At 42.3% G+C, this 19,884-nt stretch overlaps 1 protein-coding gene across 1 annotated transcript in view; it reads left to right on the forward strand.

Moving 5' to 3' along the window:
- MYOM2 (myomesin 2) overlaps positions 1-7,352 on the forward strand; it is an 83,202-nt gene extending 75,850 nt beyond the window's left edge. Inside the window, exons 35-37 of the mRNA XM_053380816.1 lie at positions 60-82; positions 4,458-4,513; positions 6,378-7,352. Of these exons, the coding sequence (XP_053236791.1) occupies positions 60-82; positions 4,458-4,513; positions 6,378-6,686 (388 nt within the window). The 3' untranslated portion in view covers positions 6,687-7,352. The remainder of the gene's footprint in view (positions 1-59; positions 83-4,457; positions 4,514-6,377) is intronic.
- Positions 7,353-19,884: the final 12,532 nt, after the last annotated feature.

A 19,884-nucleotide genomic window follows, 5' to 3' on the forward strand; every position in this document is an offset into this window, starting at 1 on the left:
TACATATACATGATTGTGATATTAATTATTCTGTTTTCTGTTTTCTTTCCCCAATTTAGGGCAGCTGCTTTTGCTGAGAAGAGTAAGTACATTCTGTACAGAGGAAGCCTGTTATTTATTATCATCATAAAAGAGCAGTATCTAGCAGCCTAGTGAATGCTGGGTAGACCTTGTTCCTTTTATTTACCTTTACTTTTTTTATAAATAATTTTTATTATTTTCCAATACAAATATACATTTCTGCCAAATTTTCACAATTTTAGTTCTTTTTAGACTTCCTTCGGCTTCTCTGACAATCATCTGTATTTATCTCTCAGTTTACGCATTCCTCTGTTTATATTGCCATTAAACTTCCCTCCCACTCCTATTTCTTTTTAACAATATATCTCGGCTTTCACAGTGCTTCTTGAAATCCCGCCAGTGTTGTTTGCACATCACATATTCTTTTCAGATACTCAACAAATTTCCCCCAGTCCTCGATGAACTTTTGGTCTCGGAGATATCTAATTTTTCCGGATAGTCTGTCCAATTCTGCATAGTCAGTCAGCTTCAGTCTCCATTCTTCTATTGTCGGTATTTCCTCTTGTTTCCATTTCTGGGCCAGTAGAATTCTTGCTGCTGTGACTGCATATTGAAAAAGTTTCTTCTAATTTCATTCCCTGTAATTCCTAAAAGAAAGGTCTCTGGTTTCTTTACAAATGTATATTTTAACATCTTTTTCATTTCATTATAAATCATCTCCCAGAAACCCTTCACTTTCTTACATTCCCACCACATATGGTAAAACGTACCTTCTTTTTCTTTACATTTCCAACACTTGTTACACATCTTATACATTTTTGCTAATTTTACCGGTGTAATATACCATCTGTAAAACATTTTCATAACATTTTCTTTAAGTACCGTACAAGCAGTAAATCTTAGATTCTCTTTCCACAGTTTTTCCCAGTCCTCAAACTGAATATTATAACCAAAATCTCTGGCCCATTGTATCATTACCGATTTAACTTCTTCATCTTAGGTATTCCATTCCAACAATATTTTATACATTTTTGACAAAATTTTACAATTGTTGTTAATCACGTCTGTCTGGAACTTCGAGTCTTTTTCTACATAACCACTTTCTTTAATATATTTTTTAAACATTTCATTAACCTGAAAATAGTGCAACCAATCATATACATGTTCTTTGACTTGTTCATATGGTTTTAATTTCCATTTTCCTCCTTCTTTGATTATCAATTCACCATATGTGATCCAATTACCTCTCATATTTATTTTCTTTACACTCATAATCTCTAATGGCGACAACCAGTGTGGAACTTTCGGTTCTAATAGGTTTTTATACCTATCCCATATTTCAATTAATGAACTCCGAAATATGTGGTTCCCAAAGCCTTTGTGGATTTTCTTCTTTTCACACCATAGATAACAAATCTGTTATCAAATCCCTCTAAGTCTAATAGTTCTTTATTCTCTAATTTTATCCACTCTTTCAACCAGCAAAGACCTGCTGCTTCGTAGGATAATTTCAAGTCTGGCAGGGCGAAGCCTCCTCTTTCCTTTGCATCCGTTAGTAATTTAAATTTAATTCTCGTCTTCTTACCCTGCCAGATATACCTTGAAAGCACTCTTTGCCACTCTGTAAAGATTGCTACCCTCTTTAATATGGCGATAGTTTGAAATAGAAATAACATCTTTGGAAGGACACTCATTTTTATCGTAGATATTCTACCCCAAAAAGATAATTTCATTCTTCCCCACACCTCTAAGTCTCTCTTTATTCCTTTCCAGACCGGTATATAGTTGTTCTGAAACAAGTCAATATTCCTAGGAGTTAACCAGATTCCTAAGTATTTGACCTTTTTCACCACCTCTATCTCTGTTCTTTGTTGCATTATTTCTATTATACTTTGCTCCATATTTTTTGTAATTATTTTGGTTTTATTCTTATTTAATCTGAACCCTGACACACTTCCAAATTTCTCATTCTCATCCAAAACTTCTTTTACACTTTCTAAAGGTTCTTCAATCGTGATTACCAGATCATCTGCAAAGGCTTTTACTTTATATTCATTCTGACCAACTGTTACCCCTTTCATTAATTCATTTTGTCTCATTGGCCTCAGGAAGACCTCTAGGACCATTATAAATAGTAATGGCGAAAGTGGACACCCCTGTCTAGTTCCTTTTGTTATTTTTATATCTTCTGTAGTCACATTATTTACAATTAACTTTGCTTTCTGCTCTGAGTAAATTGCCTTTATCCCATTAAAGAACTCATTCCCCACATCCATAAACTCTAAGTTCTTCAACATAAAATCCCAAGCAATATTGTCAAAGGCCTTTTCTGCATCCACAAACATTAATATAGCCTGTTTCTCATTCCTTGCAGTCAGATATTCCTTTTATTTACCTTTACAAAGCTCAACAAAAGTGAGATTTTAGCCTACAACTTCCATGATTCCTAGCCAGCAGGACCAGTGGTCAGGGATGATGGGAATTGTAGTCTCAAAACATCTGGAGGGCCGAGGTTGAGGAAGCCTGGAATAAGGTATACATAATGGTGCTTTCCATCAGTTCATTTTAAGAGGAAGGTGCACTTTCAAACCAAATAGATAGTTGCCGTTTTAGAGAAGATGTGGAAAACTTGTAACCCACCAACCTTAGCACACTCCACAATACATGCCCGATGACCCCCCCCCCCGAGACTTGATAAACCATCTGCTTTTGCTATCTGTTGGGGGAGGGGAGGGTTGTCAAGCAGGTCTGTCTTAGTTGGAGAACCTGTGTTTGTCTATTCTTGGAAAGCGAGTTGGCAGATGGGAATAGAAAAGTGGGAGAGAATGGGTGTCCAGCCTAAACCTCTCAACTTAAGAAAATATTGTTAGGTTTCAGAGCTGACAGTGAGAACAGACTATGGGTAGTATATGCAATGCAGACTGGAAACCAAGGATGACAGATTTCATGTTGATGATGGCAAGAAATCTGAGTGATAGATAGTATACATAAGGGCTGCCTGTTATTCACCAGCATGGATAATCAGTCAGGTACTCTGACCCTAAGCATGCTTATTTATTACTTGCCTGTAATATACTTCCACTTTTAGCCTAAAATCATAGCTTCCAGGGAGGTGTCTTATTTCATCATATTTCACTATGATTTCTGTACCATTATGATGACAGACGCTAGTCATTTCCCATTTCCCAGGACAAGCATTTTACCTGAAATGGTCAGCTAATGTTTTTCTTGGTTGTATATGCAGAGCCTGCCAAATCCGTAGATGCAAATGAGGCAATCTCCTGGGGTGATAACATTTCGGGGTGTCTGCTTCAGTTATTTAAATGCCCTGCAGAAAGAGCAACTGCCTGCCTTTTTAGATTCATCCACTTTTTCAGCCCCTGCTTACAGGTGAAATGGGGACTCTAATTTATGTCAGTGATAATGCCCCTGAATGCGGAGTCCAGCTAAACTATGCAGTTACAATAACAGGATAGGTAAAAATTAAAATGAAGTGTAAAACTGAAACTGAAAATAGGAAAATAATATCCTAGTCAACTCTTAATAATTTTATGTATTATTATTATTATGCTGCTCAGTATAATAATAAAACATGCTCAGTGTGGGCATGTTTTTAAATTCATCTTGACCTACCAAAAAAAAGAAAGAAAGAAATTCTTTAGGCCAGCTCTGTATATATTAGCAGAGACCCACCTGGTGCTGTTGAGCCAGAAGAAACTGGATGTTTCCATTTTCAAAGTGTCCAGATGTATTGAAATTTGAACTGAGCATTACTTGGAGAAAACTGGAGATACTGATTATGGGAGCATAGGAAGCTGTCTTATGCAGAGTCAGTCCAATGAACCGTCTCTCTCAGTATTGTTGACACTGAAATGCAGCAGGAGCTGTCCAGCACTTCAGGAAGGAGTCTCACCCAGCCCTACCTAGATATGCTGTGAATCATGCACTACTTAATGTTTCAACAAAAATTAATTCAAGTTGCTGTAAGCTGTCCAGAGACATTTGTTACTGGGTAATGTATTAATGTTAGTTTAAAAGTAAGTGCATGACGCTATCACAATAAACCCCTTTGCATTGCAATGGGCTAAGAGCTTAGCTGTTCCTTATCTCCATTTTTTAAATAGTCTCCCAGTCTTTGTTTTTTAAGAGTTTGGAGCGCCTAAGAGTTTCTACATTGAAAACCTCTGAGGGAGCAAGAAATAAATTGAGGATGAAGACAACACAGAATGGGCTGTACTCTTTAACAATCTTCAGTATCCACTTGCCGGCTAATGTTGCCTGCAGACATTTGATATTTGCATATTCCTTAAAAATCAGGAAGTAGCTGCTGGTACTGTTTTAGCATTTGTCTCACCTTGATCATCCTATAGGCGCCTACTCTCCAATTGGCAAAATGCATGGATAATTATATAACTTGATTGCTTTTTTCTTCATAGATCGTGGTAAAGTGCTTGGTGGTTTGCCCGATGTGGTGACAATAATGGAAGGCAAGGTAAGGGTAAGCCGTGTGGCTTGGCTGTCATGGTGTGGATACAAAAAAAGACTAAGAAAGCCTCGTGAGAGAATACCATTATATTTTTATTTTAAATGCACCTATAAATATGCAGCCCCCTCACTTGATCCCACACAATATTCTGCAAGGGTGCTCTGCTGGAGGCGTTAGAGTGTCGCCCATATTGGCACTGAAGCAGAGCTGCCAGCTCCGTGTTTACAGAGGAAAATTGATGCAGCCCTTCACCACCTTCAAAGGGGTTGGGTGTATTTTTAGCAAGGCAAGAAACATTTCAGGATTGTCATGCTTTTTAGAATTGCGCTTCGAGGACCTCAGGTAACCCCCTAGAAATAAATTCACACAGACTCAAATTTTTTGTTTAAGATTAATGGGAAAAATTTAGGCCACAGCTTTATTGATTCCACAATGTGAGTGGTATTGGCTTAGGCACTGACAAACTAAAACTGACTCCTGCCCACCCCGCAGGAGTTCTGGAAGGGTAAACCAAACGAGGGAGCTACATCAATGCAAATTGGCTGTAGCTCACCCCAGAGTTCCTGTGGTCCTGGCATGGCCCTAGCCCCTCAAGCAGACTTCGGACGAGATCCAGAACCCCCAGATTTCTTTAGCGGAATACCCTTTTTTAAAGGAGGGGCAGGTGATGGCTGCACCTCACCTCCCCCAACCACAACTAACTCAATACCTAACTGCCAAACCTTACAAAGCTGTGATGATTGCTGGGAAGTAGGCGAAAACCAAATGGCCAGTGTCAATCTTCCATGTGGACAAAATTCCTACCAGGCCCTTACCACAAAACAGGCGACCAACCGAAGTCCCAAGCAAGGTCAAAGCACAGAAACCAAAGAGGGTGGGTGGGCTGGTGTTCAGCAGTGCAAAGTTTATAAAAACCTCCCCCAACTTGCAACAGCCTGATTGGGTGCTGGAACTGGGGCGATCGTGGGACCGCCCCAGCAACAACTGGGCTATGCCCTGCCTCCAGATGTCATGGAGGCCCCAAGGTCCTGAGTGCAAGCAGGATCCTCCTTGAAGAGGATCCAATTTAGCAATCTGGGTTGTTACCTGTGCAGGGAGGTTCTTTTCTCCAGTGGATGATGGATGGAAGAAGGAGGGAGGCAGTTTTCAGAATTCTTCCATTTGTCTGCACCACCTCTTGCAGTATCGTAACTATCTGGAGCAGGTTTATGTGGTGGGGTTTTGTACAGAAGGGGGTGGGAATCAGTGAGAATCATCTTCACCCTTTTTCCATTAAAAGGAGGGGGGGAAGCAGGCAGTCCCTTAAAGTCCCATCATAATTATGTCTAAGAGGGTTACCTGGGCTATCTCTATAAACTGGAGACTGTAGTGGTAGCATTGGGTCTGTAGTCAGCCTTTGGGTGACTGTCTTTGCAGTTTTAAAATAAATATCAGTCTTTAAAAAATAGCAGCTGTACACAGTTTACAGTTTGTTACTTACAAAATCTTCTGTGAAGTAGAAACAGGGGACAGACAAGATACAATTGGTTACAACCATTGCTTTTCCCCCCTGGGGCTACGCAGGGGGTACGCATACCCCAAACATTTTGTGAATCTAAGTTTGGCCTCATTGAGGGGCAGTACTTCAATATGAGTAGGAAAATGAGAGTACCTCTAAACATTTTTTTTAGAAAAAAAGCACTGGTTACAACCCATTGTGTCTTGTGCTGAGCTGGGATAATGCCAGTGTATGCTGGAAAACTGTCACAGTGGCAGAGATTTGTGAGGTTTTGCGACAATCAGGCTATGAGATCAAGAAATCTAAGTTAGCAAGCCAATGCCAAAGTCTGGATTTCACATTCTTCCCCTGCTCCCTCCCTGTTTGTTTTAGACCCTGAATCTGACCTGCACTGTGTTTGGTAACCCCGACCCTGAGATAGTCTGGTTTAAGAACGACAAGGAGCTTGAACTGAACGATCACTATGTAGTCAAACTGGAGCAAGGAAAGTATGCCAGTCTGGTCATCAAGGGGGTGGCATCAGAAGACTCAGGAAAGTACAGTATCAATGTCAAGAACAAGTATGGTGGCGAGATGGTGGATGTCACCGTCAGTGTGTACAAGCATGGCGAAGAGCTGCCCGACGTCAAACCTGGCACAGGTGGCAAAACAAGGCTAATAGCGCCAGAAGGAACTCATTAATCTTCGAAGCATGACAAGGGCAGCAGGAAGTAGATTTGTAAGGGGTGTGTTTGACAGGCAAAAGGCTAGAGAGAAGCTGTAGGTCGTTTCCCCCCCCCCCATAGTGTTTCTGCAGTAGATAACTGGCAATGTCCAAGGAAGAGTTAAGCTTTTTGAGGTGGGCATCACAGTCTCGGTTCTCTAACCGTACCATCCACAGATGCAATTACATCATTATGAATAGAAGCTGTTATGTGGCTGGCAACAAAAAGCCATTGCAGGGGCAGCTGTTATTAACTTTATATGCAAATTGGTGCTATATCTGTAGGATAGAACTCTGCTTACGGCAATGGGAAGATCAGACTTTTATTAGTTATATATAATTTGGGAACCGAACTTTACTCCTCAATCTGGGCTGTGACCCTCGGTGCTTTTGTAAAACCCCCAACGGAACTGAAATGGGCTGCAGAAATGTAAACACATTGAGGACTGCAGCCTCATATAAACCAGACAAGCTGAAAAATGACCTTCTGAGTTATTCTTAGTAGTATTGCTGTTTTGTAGTGCAAGCTGATCTTTAGTGGTATTTTACAATCACCGTGGACTCATTTAAACCATAAGTTTCACAGTTGTTGTTTGTTTGTTTCCTCCCCTGCTTTGTGCTAATAAAAAAAACTTTAAAAGTCACCTTGTGTTTCTCTCTGCACCAAATTACACTTAACTAGTTCTGTTTACTCTCTTTCACTGTTTAATTATGGCTTATTGCACAATTTCACAGCTGGTAGCATGCAGACAATGGACTTAACAATGAAGAAAACAAATTATGCTTAATCATAGTCACTCCATAGCCACTTACTACATTAATTTTACACTTTATGGTGTGGTCAGCAAGCAGTTAGGAACTAGTATCAGGAGACACCTATGCCATTTGGTAGCTTCCTAGGATAATTATATTTCCAGATTGGGTTTGATCCCCCCCCACCCCACAAAATGAGGTAAAACTCTTTTTTATGTATTCATTACCAAAGTAGCTGTGCTGAACACAATACTGGGAATGTTTTACCACTTGCAGGTGTTTATTTCTGTGGGATTGTTCATGTGTTTTGTGGCTGTAACATAAGGGCCTGAAACAGGACTCTTTCATGTGCTGCTCTGAAACTATAATAGTTTATATGTGGCCAGGAGAGAATAGCTTTGCAGCTGCTCAGTTCCAAAATTTTGTCTGAGTTTGCAGATCCTGTCTAGTTTCGGAAAGACTAGAAGTATATTGGCTCTAACCAGAAGTGCCAACTTGAATAAAATATTGTGGGGGCCCAGGTAAGCTCCACCCCACATAAGCGATCACATGATGCAGTGCACACCCACCATTTGAATCGGAATGCCCATCAACTTTGGTGGGGGGGCTGGCTCCCTCAAATATTTTATTGCCCTTAGGCATTGGCTGCTATAGATCTAACCAATATGTTCTTACTTAGTTTTGGATGATTATGTATATCAGTGGTGCCAAAAACAGAACTTGGCAAAGTCTCCTAACATGAACTAACTACATGCACCAGTTCCTTAAGACATGCCTTTCTCCCCTCCCACCTACAAGAAGATTATCTGAGTGAAGAAAAACCATTTCTTCTCAAGTGATGAGCGACTAGTTTATAAATATGCAAGCTGAGAACCACTACACAACACAAGGTAAATTAAATATTTTGTGTGAGTAACCGCTTAACATTTGTTTAGTGATTAGCATCAATATGACCACTTAAGGCAAGGATTTAGCCCTTCAGAAGTTGCTGTTGTACAACTCTGGTGGGGCAAATTTTAGGGGATGACAGTGGATTGGGTGTGATGTAAGAAAGCAATTTGATACAATATCATGCTCTCAATGGAAGCACTGAAAGTACAGAGGGATACCAAATTCAGGAATAGGCGTGAGGGGAGAAATTCTAAGATACCATTCAATTTTGGTGGATTAAAAAACTTGATTGGTCAAACCCAGTTCCAGCTTGAACCAGAGGAATCTGTACAGTACAAATTAAAATGTTACTGGATTCAGTCAGCCAGCTGAAGGAACTGATCAACATAGCATACAAAATAGCCAAAATTCAGCATTCTTGTAGGTGTCTTTTATCCTACACAAGTTGTATTTAGCAGAGACTCAGGTTATTGTGTGTTACGGCAGTTTTCCAGAAGTATCCTTAGGCACTGCAGACAAGGTTACACTCATCTTGGCTATGCCTTTAGCTGGCCTGTTTTAGCTAACTAAGCTTCAGCCATATCCTTTCAGGTAGAGGGGAAAGAATTTATGGTGACATTTAATCCTTTGCTGAAGCAGAGAAATTAGTACTTGCTGGAACACTGTTTTCAGGAGGTTGAAGATTTGTAATAAGCACTTATACTTTGTTTTCCACCCAGTATGCCGGGCAGCAGTTTTCGCATTGTTTGGATGTGTGTGTTTTGTTGTTGTTTTTTGAAAGAAAAGTATGTGGAAGTAGCAAGGACATTAATCATAAGACCTATTCCTTAATGATTTTTCAAAACACTGAACTGCGCAGGGCTTCTCCAATCAGCTGTGGGCTATGTGCACACAGCCACACTTCTTTGCCTTAACTCTTGCACCACAAGCACTTCCGACTCTTCAGAAAAACCAGGCAGGTTGTTTGTTGATCAAGAGCACCTTCTAAGACAGGGCTTATAAAATGCTCACACCAGGTCAGCTCCTCAGTCTGAAAAACTCATCTCATCAAACAGGCTCACTGGCTTCCTTTGACTTGTCTCGCTTCACCTTATTCGTCTCATGCCCGCCAACATTTCTCCAGTGAAAATAGGGATGTCCTATTCTGTAATAAATAATAATAATAATAATAATAATAATAATAATAATAATAATAATAATATAATTATTTATGCCCCAGCTACTCTGGGTGGCTCCCAACATATATAAAAACATAACAAAACATAAAGCATAAAAACCTTCCCTATACAGGGCTGCCTTCAGTTGTCTTCACATGTCCAGATGGGCGGGGTATAAATTAGAAAAGAAGTATTCTTCTTCTTCTTCTTACCTTCCACTGCACTCAAGGGCAGCAGGCTAGCCTTGTGGTGTCTAGAACTCCGTCGTCCAACACCTTTTCAGTGCTCCAGGTTCCCCCTTCCTAGGGCCTTCATGCCTCTGGCCCATACGGGTCCCAGTTTGGTCTGTGAGGCCATTTCTCACAAACCATGCTCACCTGTCCTACTTCTGACATCAGAGGTGGGGCAGGTATGTGCTATAAGCTTCCCAGAGTGGCTGAGGAAACCCAGCCAGATGGGTGGGATATAAATAATAAAAAAATTAATAATAAGAAGGACAAGGAGGAAAGTTCGTGACACAGATGCTCTAGAATGTCCATGTGTCTTAGAGAGCGAGAGAGTGTCAGTTTCTCTCTTTGGAAGAAGCTGTTCCTCCCCTCTACAGCTGGAGAAAGCAGTTTTAATTCCAAGTGCTTCCTCCAAACAGATTGTCAAAGGGACTCCCTATAACTGCTGATCATTGGTTACAGCAATCTCTTTCAAACTTTGTCAGGTGTCGGATGATGCCCACCTGTCAATGTTGGCCCATGGAAGGCTAGGAAAAGTAGGACTTCATCCTACAGGGCAGGTCCAGTTCCCCATCTGTTCTCATGGTAGGACCACCGAAGAGAGACTTGGCAGAACTAGCTTGCAGCAGTGATATCCTATGGCCTCAAGTGGCTGCAGGAAAAAGAACAAGGTTGAGGGTGTTTAGCCGGGTCTAGTTTCTAGATATAAATCTCAGATTGCAGTCAAGTTTGGAAGTGCCTTTGTGCCAAAAGAGTGCCTGAACAAGCTAGATCTTTGACACAATTTCCATACATCGTTGAGCTATAATACATGTGCTAAAGCAGAGCAAGAGATGGCGGCATTCTGTTATCGGCTGGGCTTCATCCCATGTGCTGATCAGTGCCTGCTTATCAGAGGCAATGAAGCGACAGTAAATTACAGCAGCTGGAGGTTTCATCCATTTCCCCTCCTCACCCAGGAGCCTATTACACAGAGTTAGCTGCTCCTAATGGAGGCTGTTTCTTATTAGTCTGATTTTCTGTCTGACTAGTGAGCTCCGTGTTGGGCAACTTTCCTGTTGCGCTCTTTTAGGCAGTCACAGCATGAAATGGGGCATAGTTGGCTTGTCACAGGAGGCAGATAAGATGTCAGCTAGTTATGCTGATGAGTCTGAGGTAGCCTCTGGCTCTGTTATGTTGGCAGACTGTTGAGAAGCTTCCTTGCCCCCAAGCACCTGCTTCTTTTCTGCCGTCTCTGATTCGCACACTGCTGAGATGCTTAAAATAAGTCCTAAGCCATTCTCCCTTTGAGGACAATATACAGGTGCTGAGACACACACACACACACACACACACACACACACACACCAAAGGTACAATATGTCTTCTAACTCAAATGTCCTTTTACATAAGCCAGGGGATGCCAATCTTTTGGGGCTAGTGGGCAGATTTGGAAGGACTGCCTCTCCCCGTATGAAACGACCGGGTCCCTGTAATCATCATCAGAGGTCCTTCTTCTTGTGGCTCCTTCATGAGAGGTCTGGATGATGGCAACATGTGAATGGGCCTTTTCTGTGGTGGCTCCCCATTATTATTATTATTATTATTATTATTATTATTATTATTATTATTATTATTATACACCCTGCCCACTCTGGGTGGCTCCCAGAAACATTAAAACATTAAAAACATCCCTAAACATTTGTGCAATGCTCTCCTCAGGGAGGCTCACTTGGCACATTTGTTACATATCTTTAGGCACCAGGCAAAAACATTCCTCTTCTCCCGGGCCTTTGACTAACTGAGCAATCTATGGCCTTTTAAAGTAAGAGAGAGAGAGAGGGGTGGGGTGGGGTTCTTGTTTTTGTTTGTTATGTATTTTTGTGTTTTAATATTCTAAACCGCCCTGTGATGTTCGGATGAAGGGTGGCATAGAAATTCAAATGATGATGATGATGATGATGATAAATAAATGAAATAATGTTGAGAAAGTAGCAAGGGTACCTGAAATATACTCGGAGTCAAGAGTGGATTTCATGCTCTTTATTCAGCTCATAGTGGTGAGGAAGAATGGAAGTTCCCCCAGAATGTCTGCTTTATATACATTATTTACACAATGGGCCTCACGTGATTGGCTAATTCCGGGATTCACCTGTAGGCCAATCAGGTTGCGGATTCACTTCCACCTGGAGCTGGATTGGGTGGCTCCTGTGGACCAATCAGACTACTGCATTCTGGACTCTATTGTTCTAGGACCAATCAGACTGATGCCTTTTGGATCCTATTCAACTCAGTACATAACACCACCAGTCACAAAATGGCTGCCATGGGAGCATGGCATAATGCAAAATAGCTACCATACTGAAAAGAGCAGAAAAAGAGACAGAACCATAAAAGGTCAAGTTATGCCTGGTGGGGGAGTGGGGATCAGTCCCCTATCAATGGGGGAAAGGCACAGAGAAAAGCTCTGCACCTCTTTGCAGAACAGAAGAGAAGGTGTGTGTCAGTTCTTGGCATGCCGTGAAATGTGTCGGATGTTTAAGGAAATGTGTTCATGGTAGGAGAGGCCAAGCTAGTACAAACAGGAACTGAGCAGGAAGAACAGCCTCTTAAATTTTGGAACTTTAAAGAGATATTTATTGAGACTTTTCATGGGTGCCATAAGAGGCACTAGCAACTGTGGGTGCTGCGTTGGCAGCCCATAATATAAACTATCCATGTATGATGTAGGGGGAGAGGAAAAATGCAGGGCCAGGCCTATCATTAGGCATAATGAGGTGATTGCCTCAGGAAGCTGGTGCTGAGGACCAGCAATGAGGTATTGGAGAACAGAGCTGTGTATACAAAACAGGGCTCTTGCATCTTGTAAATTAGTCCGCTGTCCTCAGGAGAGACCATTTTCTCATCTCCAGTGTCAAAGTAATATTCAACTACCAGTCTGGTCAGCTTCTGAAATGGGGGCCGGGGGCCGGGAGCATGAGGCATCATCTTGTCCTTTGCCTCAGGCAGAAAAATGTATCGAGTCTGCCCTGAGAGGACATATTGCTGAGGGAATAGTATGCTAAATAACAGTAACCTATGATTGTCCTTTAAGGAAACTTTGGTGGAGAAAATAAGGCACATTCGTTCCAAAACACATGAGTATGATGTTGAAGCCTCTAGGTGGCACCAAAAGAACAAAATAAAAATAAGGAGGTTTTAAAAAATAATCTCACTCTTTTAATATCAGTCGTTTTGATGCAAACACATCACTTAGGGAATAGGAGATTATTAAAGGCATTATACTTCTGCCAGGGACAAGGACAGGTCCAGCAAATTATAGTTTCTAGGAAACGGGTGATTATTATTATTTTTTAAAAATGCAATAATCCAGCCTCTGTGCATCTTTTCATGGTACGTGTTACGTGAAATCCAAAGGCAGTCTCTGAGGTATTACAGGTCTCTTGTGTCACTGAGATTTGTATCGAAGACTATATATATATATAGCATGCAGCATACCTGTTGCTTATGGTTATTATAAGCAGAAAGGGAAATTTCTGTTGATGGATCTTGCAGATCTTACTGCTTTAAATATTTTACTTCAGGACTCCACATTTAGGAACTGCAGATCCCAGAATCTGAGCTGTAACTAATTCAGTTGCAAGGTCTGGTGCTGTCAAGATCCATACATTTTACAACCATTGAAACCATGATGATTGGTCAGGGCTATGAAGACAATTCTTTTGTGTAGTTTTGAAAGGAAGAGGCTTTCAGCCTGGATGGAAGTTGTGGTAACTATTCCTCCAAATTCTGAATGACTGCAGGCCATTGGCCATTCTGGCCCAGTTTCTGACATGCCAAGTATCCCCTCTATGCAATCCCTTGTGCCTGTAGCAGAAATTAAAATGCATAAGGTTTTGCCGAGTCATGGAATATAAGAGTTTAAGTCTCAATGACACTTCCCTTGAATGCTTTGGGAGACAGGCTTCTTGAGGGATTAATTATCGCCCAATATAAGACGAATGCTATTACTGTATTTCTAGGATGAGCTGTCAACATGTGGTTCCCATTTCATCTTAGATCTAAAGTATCTTTGCAATGGAATCATAACTGCTTAGCTCATTGTAAGCTTTCTGCGATAAGGAGGTGAAACTGTCACGACGTCGCCCTTCTTAGCAGCCAGCAAGTTTCAGAACATTTTGCGCAATGAGTTAACCATGTCAGTAGCTAGAGCATGTGGCTGACATTCCACATGCCCACTCATTGTGGAAGGTGAATTGTTCTCCACCAGTGCCCAAAGTGGAATTATGAAAGGAAGTGGGCTGCTTTTAAAGTAAGAGTCAAGCATGGGATGCTAAGGTTAGGGTCAAATTATGCCCACCTGGGATGGCGCAAGAATTCATCTACTCAGTGGCGGCGGAACCCTCTCCGGCACCTGGGGCGGGATGCTGAGGGGTGGGGCGAAGTGCCCGGTGGCGTACGCGTGACGTCCATACGGAGTGTGCATATGGACTGCATGTGCGGCATCCCGTACAGAGTGTGCACACACGGCAGTCCATACAGTCGCCATGTGAGAGGCAGCCCATATGGACACCCTTATGGACAGTGCGCGAGAGCGGCAGCCCGTACAGACACTGCGCAAGCAGTGCCCATACTGACTGTGTGCGCCCTTGGCCGCTCTTCAGCTGGGAAGCAGGGACCATCTTGTCACCACCCCCAGAGTGGCACCCGGGGCGGCCCGCCGCCTCCGCCGCCCACTTTGTACGCCCCTGCATCTACCCAATTTTGGGTCATTTCCACCTTCCAGCCTAAGACACCATCCACACTGTCTGGTAGGTCTTTCTGAGCCTCTGAAGAGGCATTTCTGTAGGAGGTTGCACCTGGGCTAAGGATGTGCTGCCTTCTGCTCCTTCATTGTTGGATCTAAGGCTTTGTGGTCCTTCTTATGATTCCATTTCCTGTGGTGGTTCTGATACTATTTTCGCCAATGGTTCCAGTGCCGCATTTTGTGTTCCAGTTGCTGCATGTCGGACTGCAGAGACACAGAGCCCTGTCTGATCAGTCAACTTTCCCACAAAGGAGATGCAGAAAAGGCAGGTATCTGAATCATCCCAATTAATGGCACTCTCAACATAACTACAATTGTATCTACAGAACACTTTAGCCTGGTGACTTGCCCAGTATTGCAGACCTGTATGTGTCACCTCTCAGCTTGGTTGTCACCTACTGGGAGGGGTGAGGTCAGGGCTGTGTGGGTCCCTCATATTAAGTGGCAGTGACTTGCCTGCCAGGAAGCTGTTGCTGCAGCTCCACCTCACTGGGTTACTCAGTTCTGTTGACATCTGTATTCTGGAGTTGTAAAAACACAGGCCCTTGGTTTATTAACAAATGGAAGTTCATTAGGAGAACATACTTTTTTTTTTTGTCTGAAAATAACATAGCACCTCCAAGTTATTATTAAATAGCCTGTAATTACAAATATGCCAGAAACACATTTTATCAAAGAAAATAAACCCTAATAACAAACCATTCACTTATACCCATATCTGTTTTCTGGTCACAAAAACATCTTATCTGCACAAGGAACCCTCTTGATTATATTCGCCGAACCGTTTACTTGCTACAAGACACCAGACAATACAATAATGTGATGTACAGCTTTAATGACATGCTTTTATCTTGAGGACGAAAACTCATAAATAAGCCCTCTTTATCTAGACAAATGTGCTGTCCTTCCTATTCTTCCAGCGTTTGTTGGTGTGACTGCAAAACAAATTACTTGGTGCTAATTAGCATAATTATCAACTTTTTGTGTCAGACATCTTGAATTCAAAAACATCCGATTGAAGCTGCTTCTTTTCACATTGATAGAAATGAACACCCTTCAATCTCGTGGAAAACCAGGAGCTCATCCTTTTGCAAAGCAGCCACCTGGCCAACAGATACATGCAGCCATTATATAGAGCAGGGACAGCCAACATGGTGCCCTTCAGATGTACATGGTCTGGAACAATGGGACTTGTTGGCCAACAATATCTGGAGGGAACCTCATTGATCATTCCTGATTCAGAGCACGCTCATTGCAGCAGGGAAGGGGAACCTGTGGCCCTCCAGATGTGGTCCTCCACTGGATTACAACTTGCACCAGTCTGAGCTAGCATGGCCAATGGCCAGAGAAGATGAGAGCTGGAATCCCTGACCCTGCCTTAAAGCCTTAAACCTGGTATTTGGATGGATAGGCCGCTACACATTGTTCAACTGTGACCCTATGCATTCCCAACAGTAAAAATGAAAGCAAGTAACACCAATAGAAGCAACGGATGATGTAGCAGCATTGATAGGCTTCCTGGCAAATCTCCTACCGCCCACTAATCATAACATTGCTCACCCATGATGCCTGAAGGTGGCAACAACCGTTACAGAGCAATGTCAGGGATTCTACAATGGTGCCACCCATTACACATGCCCTCCAATGTACAGGTATGCACCCAGGAAGAGCCCACAGTGTATCTCTTGTCACAAGACTCTGTGACCCCCAAATTAGAAGTTAGCAACTGGCACCTGATTGGGAACTTCAGACCATCAAAAAATGTCCATCAATCAAACTGATAAAAGAAGGAGATTTGATGAGTAGTGCTTACTTTCCCAGATCCCTTGCAGGTTCTCTACCTCAGTAGGGACACAGGTGGTCTAAACCACTGAGCCGGAAGGTTGGCGGTTTGAATTTGCATGATGGGGTGAACTCCCGTTGCTCTGTCCCAGCTTCTGCCAGCCTAGCAGTTCAAAAGCATACCAGTGCAAGTGGATAAATAGGTACTGCTGTGACGGAAAGGTAAATGGTGTTTGCAAGTGCTCCGGCTTCCGTCATGGTGTCCTGTTGTGCCAGAAGTGGTTTAGTCATGCTGGCCACATGACCTGGAAAGCTGTCTGTGGACAAACGCCGGCTCCCTCAGCCTGAAGCGAGATGAGCGCCACACTCCATAGTCGCCTTTGACTGGGCTTAACTGTCTGGGTTAACTACCTACCCTACCTCAGGGTAGGGTAAAACCAGGTGAAAACCAAGAAGTATCACTGGAATTAGGACCAGGCATCCCACACAGGTAAGCAATGGAAGGTGTATTTCTGGTAAGAGGGAGTGGGACTGCTGAAGACCCTCCAGGCCTCTCCCATAAACACCCCACGTGCAGGAGTGCCCATACACAAATGGCCATTTGCAGCAGAGCCTGCCAAATGGAATATCACAATGCAAGCAAGTCTCTTCCTGCCAGCTAAAGCTGATTGATTGTATGTGGGATGGGGCATAGGCTAGATTTTGTGATGATGTCATATCATTCCCACTGTTGACAAGTATTGATTAGTGCCTTCCTTGCTTGGCTAATGACATGGTGATTGGTGGGTGGAATTGTTAGAAACTCCTGTGTGTGTTTTTGTGTGTTTGTGTGTGTGTGTGTGTGCACGCGCGTGCGTGATACATTAGTTCTTTTTTCTCATTGTATTGCTTCGCTTTCAGTTTTGTTGGTGGGAGTACACAGGATTGTGAACACATTACCCAGTCTGTCAAGATTGCGCCATCAGCCTGCCCGTTTGCTAATGTTACTATCTCAGAAATGCTAGCTGAATTTTAGTGCTGTGCTGAAAGTTCTGACTAGAGCTTTTCTAGCAACATTGAAGAGGGATGAAAAGGGAGTTCTAGAATTTGCTGTGGACTGTGATGTTACTAAGAGTGAAATTCTTATGTTAGCTATGTAGCTATGCCATTAAGTGCAGGGACTTAGAAAACAAACAAACACAGATTGAGGTCCTGGGTCCCTTGATCTGGAACAGCACCCTAGGGTGCTGCACTTAAAGCCCTAGCTACAAAGCTGACATAATGTGTAGTTTCCCTCTTAGTAGGCAGACAGTCTGACTGAGAGGCCAAGTCCTGTTACTATCTTCTGCCTGTGGAAATGATGGCACATAGTCCCTCTCTGCAAGTTATCTGCTTGCATCCATTCCTCTGAGAGATCTTGCTTGCAACACAGTGTAAGTAATTTACATGTCAGGGTAAGAATATTGGCCAGCAGCTTTCCCCCCATTTCTTTGAATTTTATTTCTGTTTTAGATTCCACTTTGTCTGGTTAAGCACATGAGCTAATTTTGTTTTAATTGCAAAGCCCAGATCCAAGAAAGCCCCTTTAGCAGTATCAAAGGACTATTCATCTGGGAGAAATGTTTTAACAGAAAACCAACGTTATTACAGAAATTATCCTTCAGCACAACAACATCCTCCCTTCAGTCGTCTCAGTGTGATCACATTATCACATGCAGAAGCTGACTGCCTGCTCAGGCGCCTGCTTTCTGATGATAAGTATTATCTATTGTATTGCAGAGTTTTTTCTGTCAGAGTGGTGTATGTTTTTGCTGCTTTCCAAATATATTTCAAGATCTTAACTTTGGCCTTTTATTGTCTGAAGATAATTGCTACAACAAACTTACTGAAATTAATCTAGTGAAAGAACCGTAAGCAACATCTGCAGCCGGGGACACCAGTGTGGAGAAGATCTGCAGTGAACTGGAAGAAAATAGGGCAATCCTAGCAGGGAACTTTTCCTTGTCATCTGGGCAAATAAAAGCTGTGCTGTTTAAGGCATAAATGTAAACCTCTTAGGGCCTGGCAGAACTACAACTCATCAGAATAATATCCAGCCTGTAAAAGTTTATGCCAATGTCTCCTTAAAACTTGATAATTTGACAGCAGACGTTCTTTACATAGGTTATGTGCACACATTTCCCCCTAGAATCAATGGAGACTGAATGTTTGCTTTTTTCACATAGCCCCCACACAACTGAAAACGAATGCATTTTTATTGAGAAACTAGTTTCATTAAAACATAAGAATGTAAAAGGAGTCTGCTGGAATAGGCCAAGTATCTTGTTCTCACAATGACCAACCAGCTGCCCAAAGAAAATCCACAGGAAAGATCCATGCAGAAGAACACGCCCCCCTCCTGTTGTTTCCAGCGGTTGCAATTCAGAAGAATTACTGCCTCCAGGGTTGAGGCACAGCATAGCCCCCAGGGCTAGCATCCATCGATAACCTTCTCCTCCATGAATTTGTCTCTTATTCTTTTAATGCCACCCAGGTTGATGTTCACCACTGTCTTTGGTGGGAATGAGTTTCATAGTTGCATGAAAAAAATTGCATTTAAACTTTATGTATGGGGAGACCTTGAATAAAAGTGGGGTGTGTGTGTGTCAAACAATACCCTCTTGTAAAACAGTAGCATGGGGGCATCTCAAAAGATAGGGGGCTGTTAAAGCCCTAAGCAAGACTCCTGGGGAAGTCTGGAGGAAAGCTAATATGTTCTCCAACAGAATCCCTCATTCTCATATTTTTTCTGCAGTGATGAGGTTGGAACATCTCCATGGTGAATGTTACGGTCTTCCTCTTGATCTCAACCCATCATACTGAACAAATTCTGACAAAGGACCCAAATAGCATGTGTTGCAAAATGGTGGTAGTGATGTACTCTCTAGACAAATAAGCTGGCATGTTCTAGAAAAGGCTGCAGGATGAGTGCGCTTATTCCAGTGGCATAGTCTAAGGAGCCTTGTTATCTGCAAATAGTTTCCCAGCCATCTTTGGCTGACTCCATGTGATGAGATGAAGAAAAATCAGTACTGCACTGCCTATTTATTCTATAGGTTTTGAGTGGAAGTATATACTTTGTTTTTTTCAAAACAACATCTTTTTAGTGAGTACCTGATGACATGTCTTTTCTTTCCCTATCTTTCCTCCACCTCTGCATTCAGTTTGCGTTACTGAAAGCAATTTGGGCATGTTGCAATTGTTTCAAGGCAGGCTAATATTCAGTTTCCTTCTCAACGTTATTGAGACATCAATTTCCCCCCACCTGCTTACGGATCTGTTAAGTTACCCATTTTGTATGGTTGCTGTAATGCTGACAGTTTAAATTGGCTTCACTTGATATGACAAAAAAGACCTCTGAATGTTCATAGCAGGCTTCCCAGGTTCTGAAATAGGCAGACTGCATTGGCTGAGCCCTTTTGATTTGCACTCATATTGCAGATTTCCCCCCCTCAGAGGCTCATCTAATTGATAGTGACTTCTTTCTGGTACAAAATGCAGTACAGCCAGGCTTGCATTTCACCAACACCCTGTTTTCTAACTTAACTGGCTTAACTTAACT

This window comes from Podarcis raffonei, chromosome 3, assembly GCF_027172205.1.
Source record: "Podarcis raffonei isolate rPodRaf1 chromosome 3, rPodRaf1.pri, whole genome shotgun sequence".
NCBI classification, from domain to species: domain Eukaryota; kingdom Metazoa; phylum Chordata; class Lepidosauria; order Squamata; family Lacertidae; genus Podarcis; species Podarcis raffonei.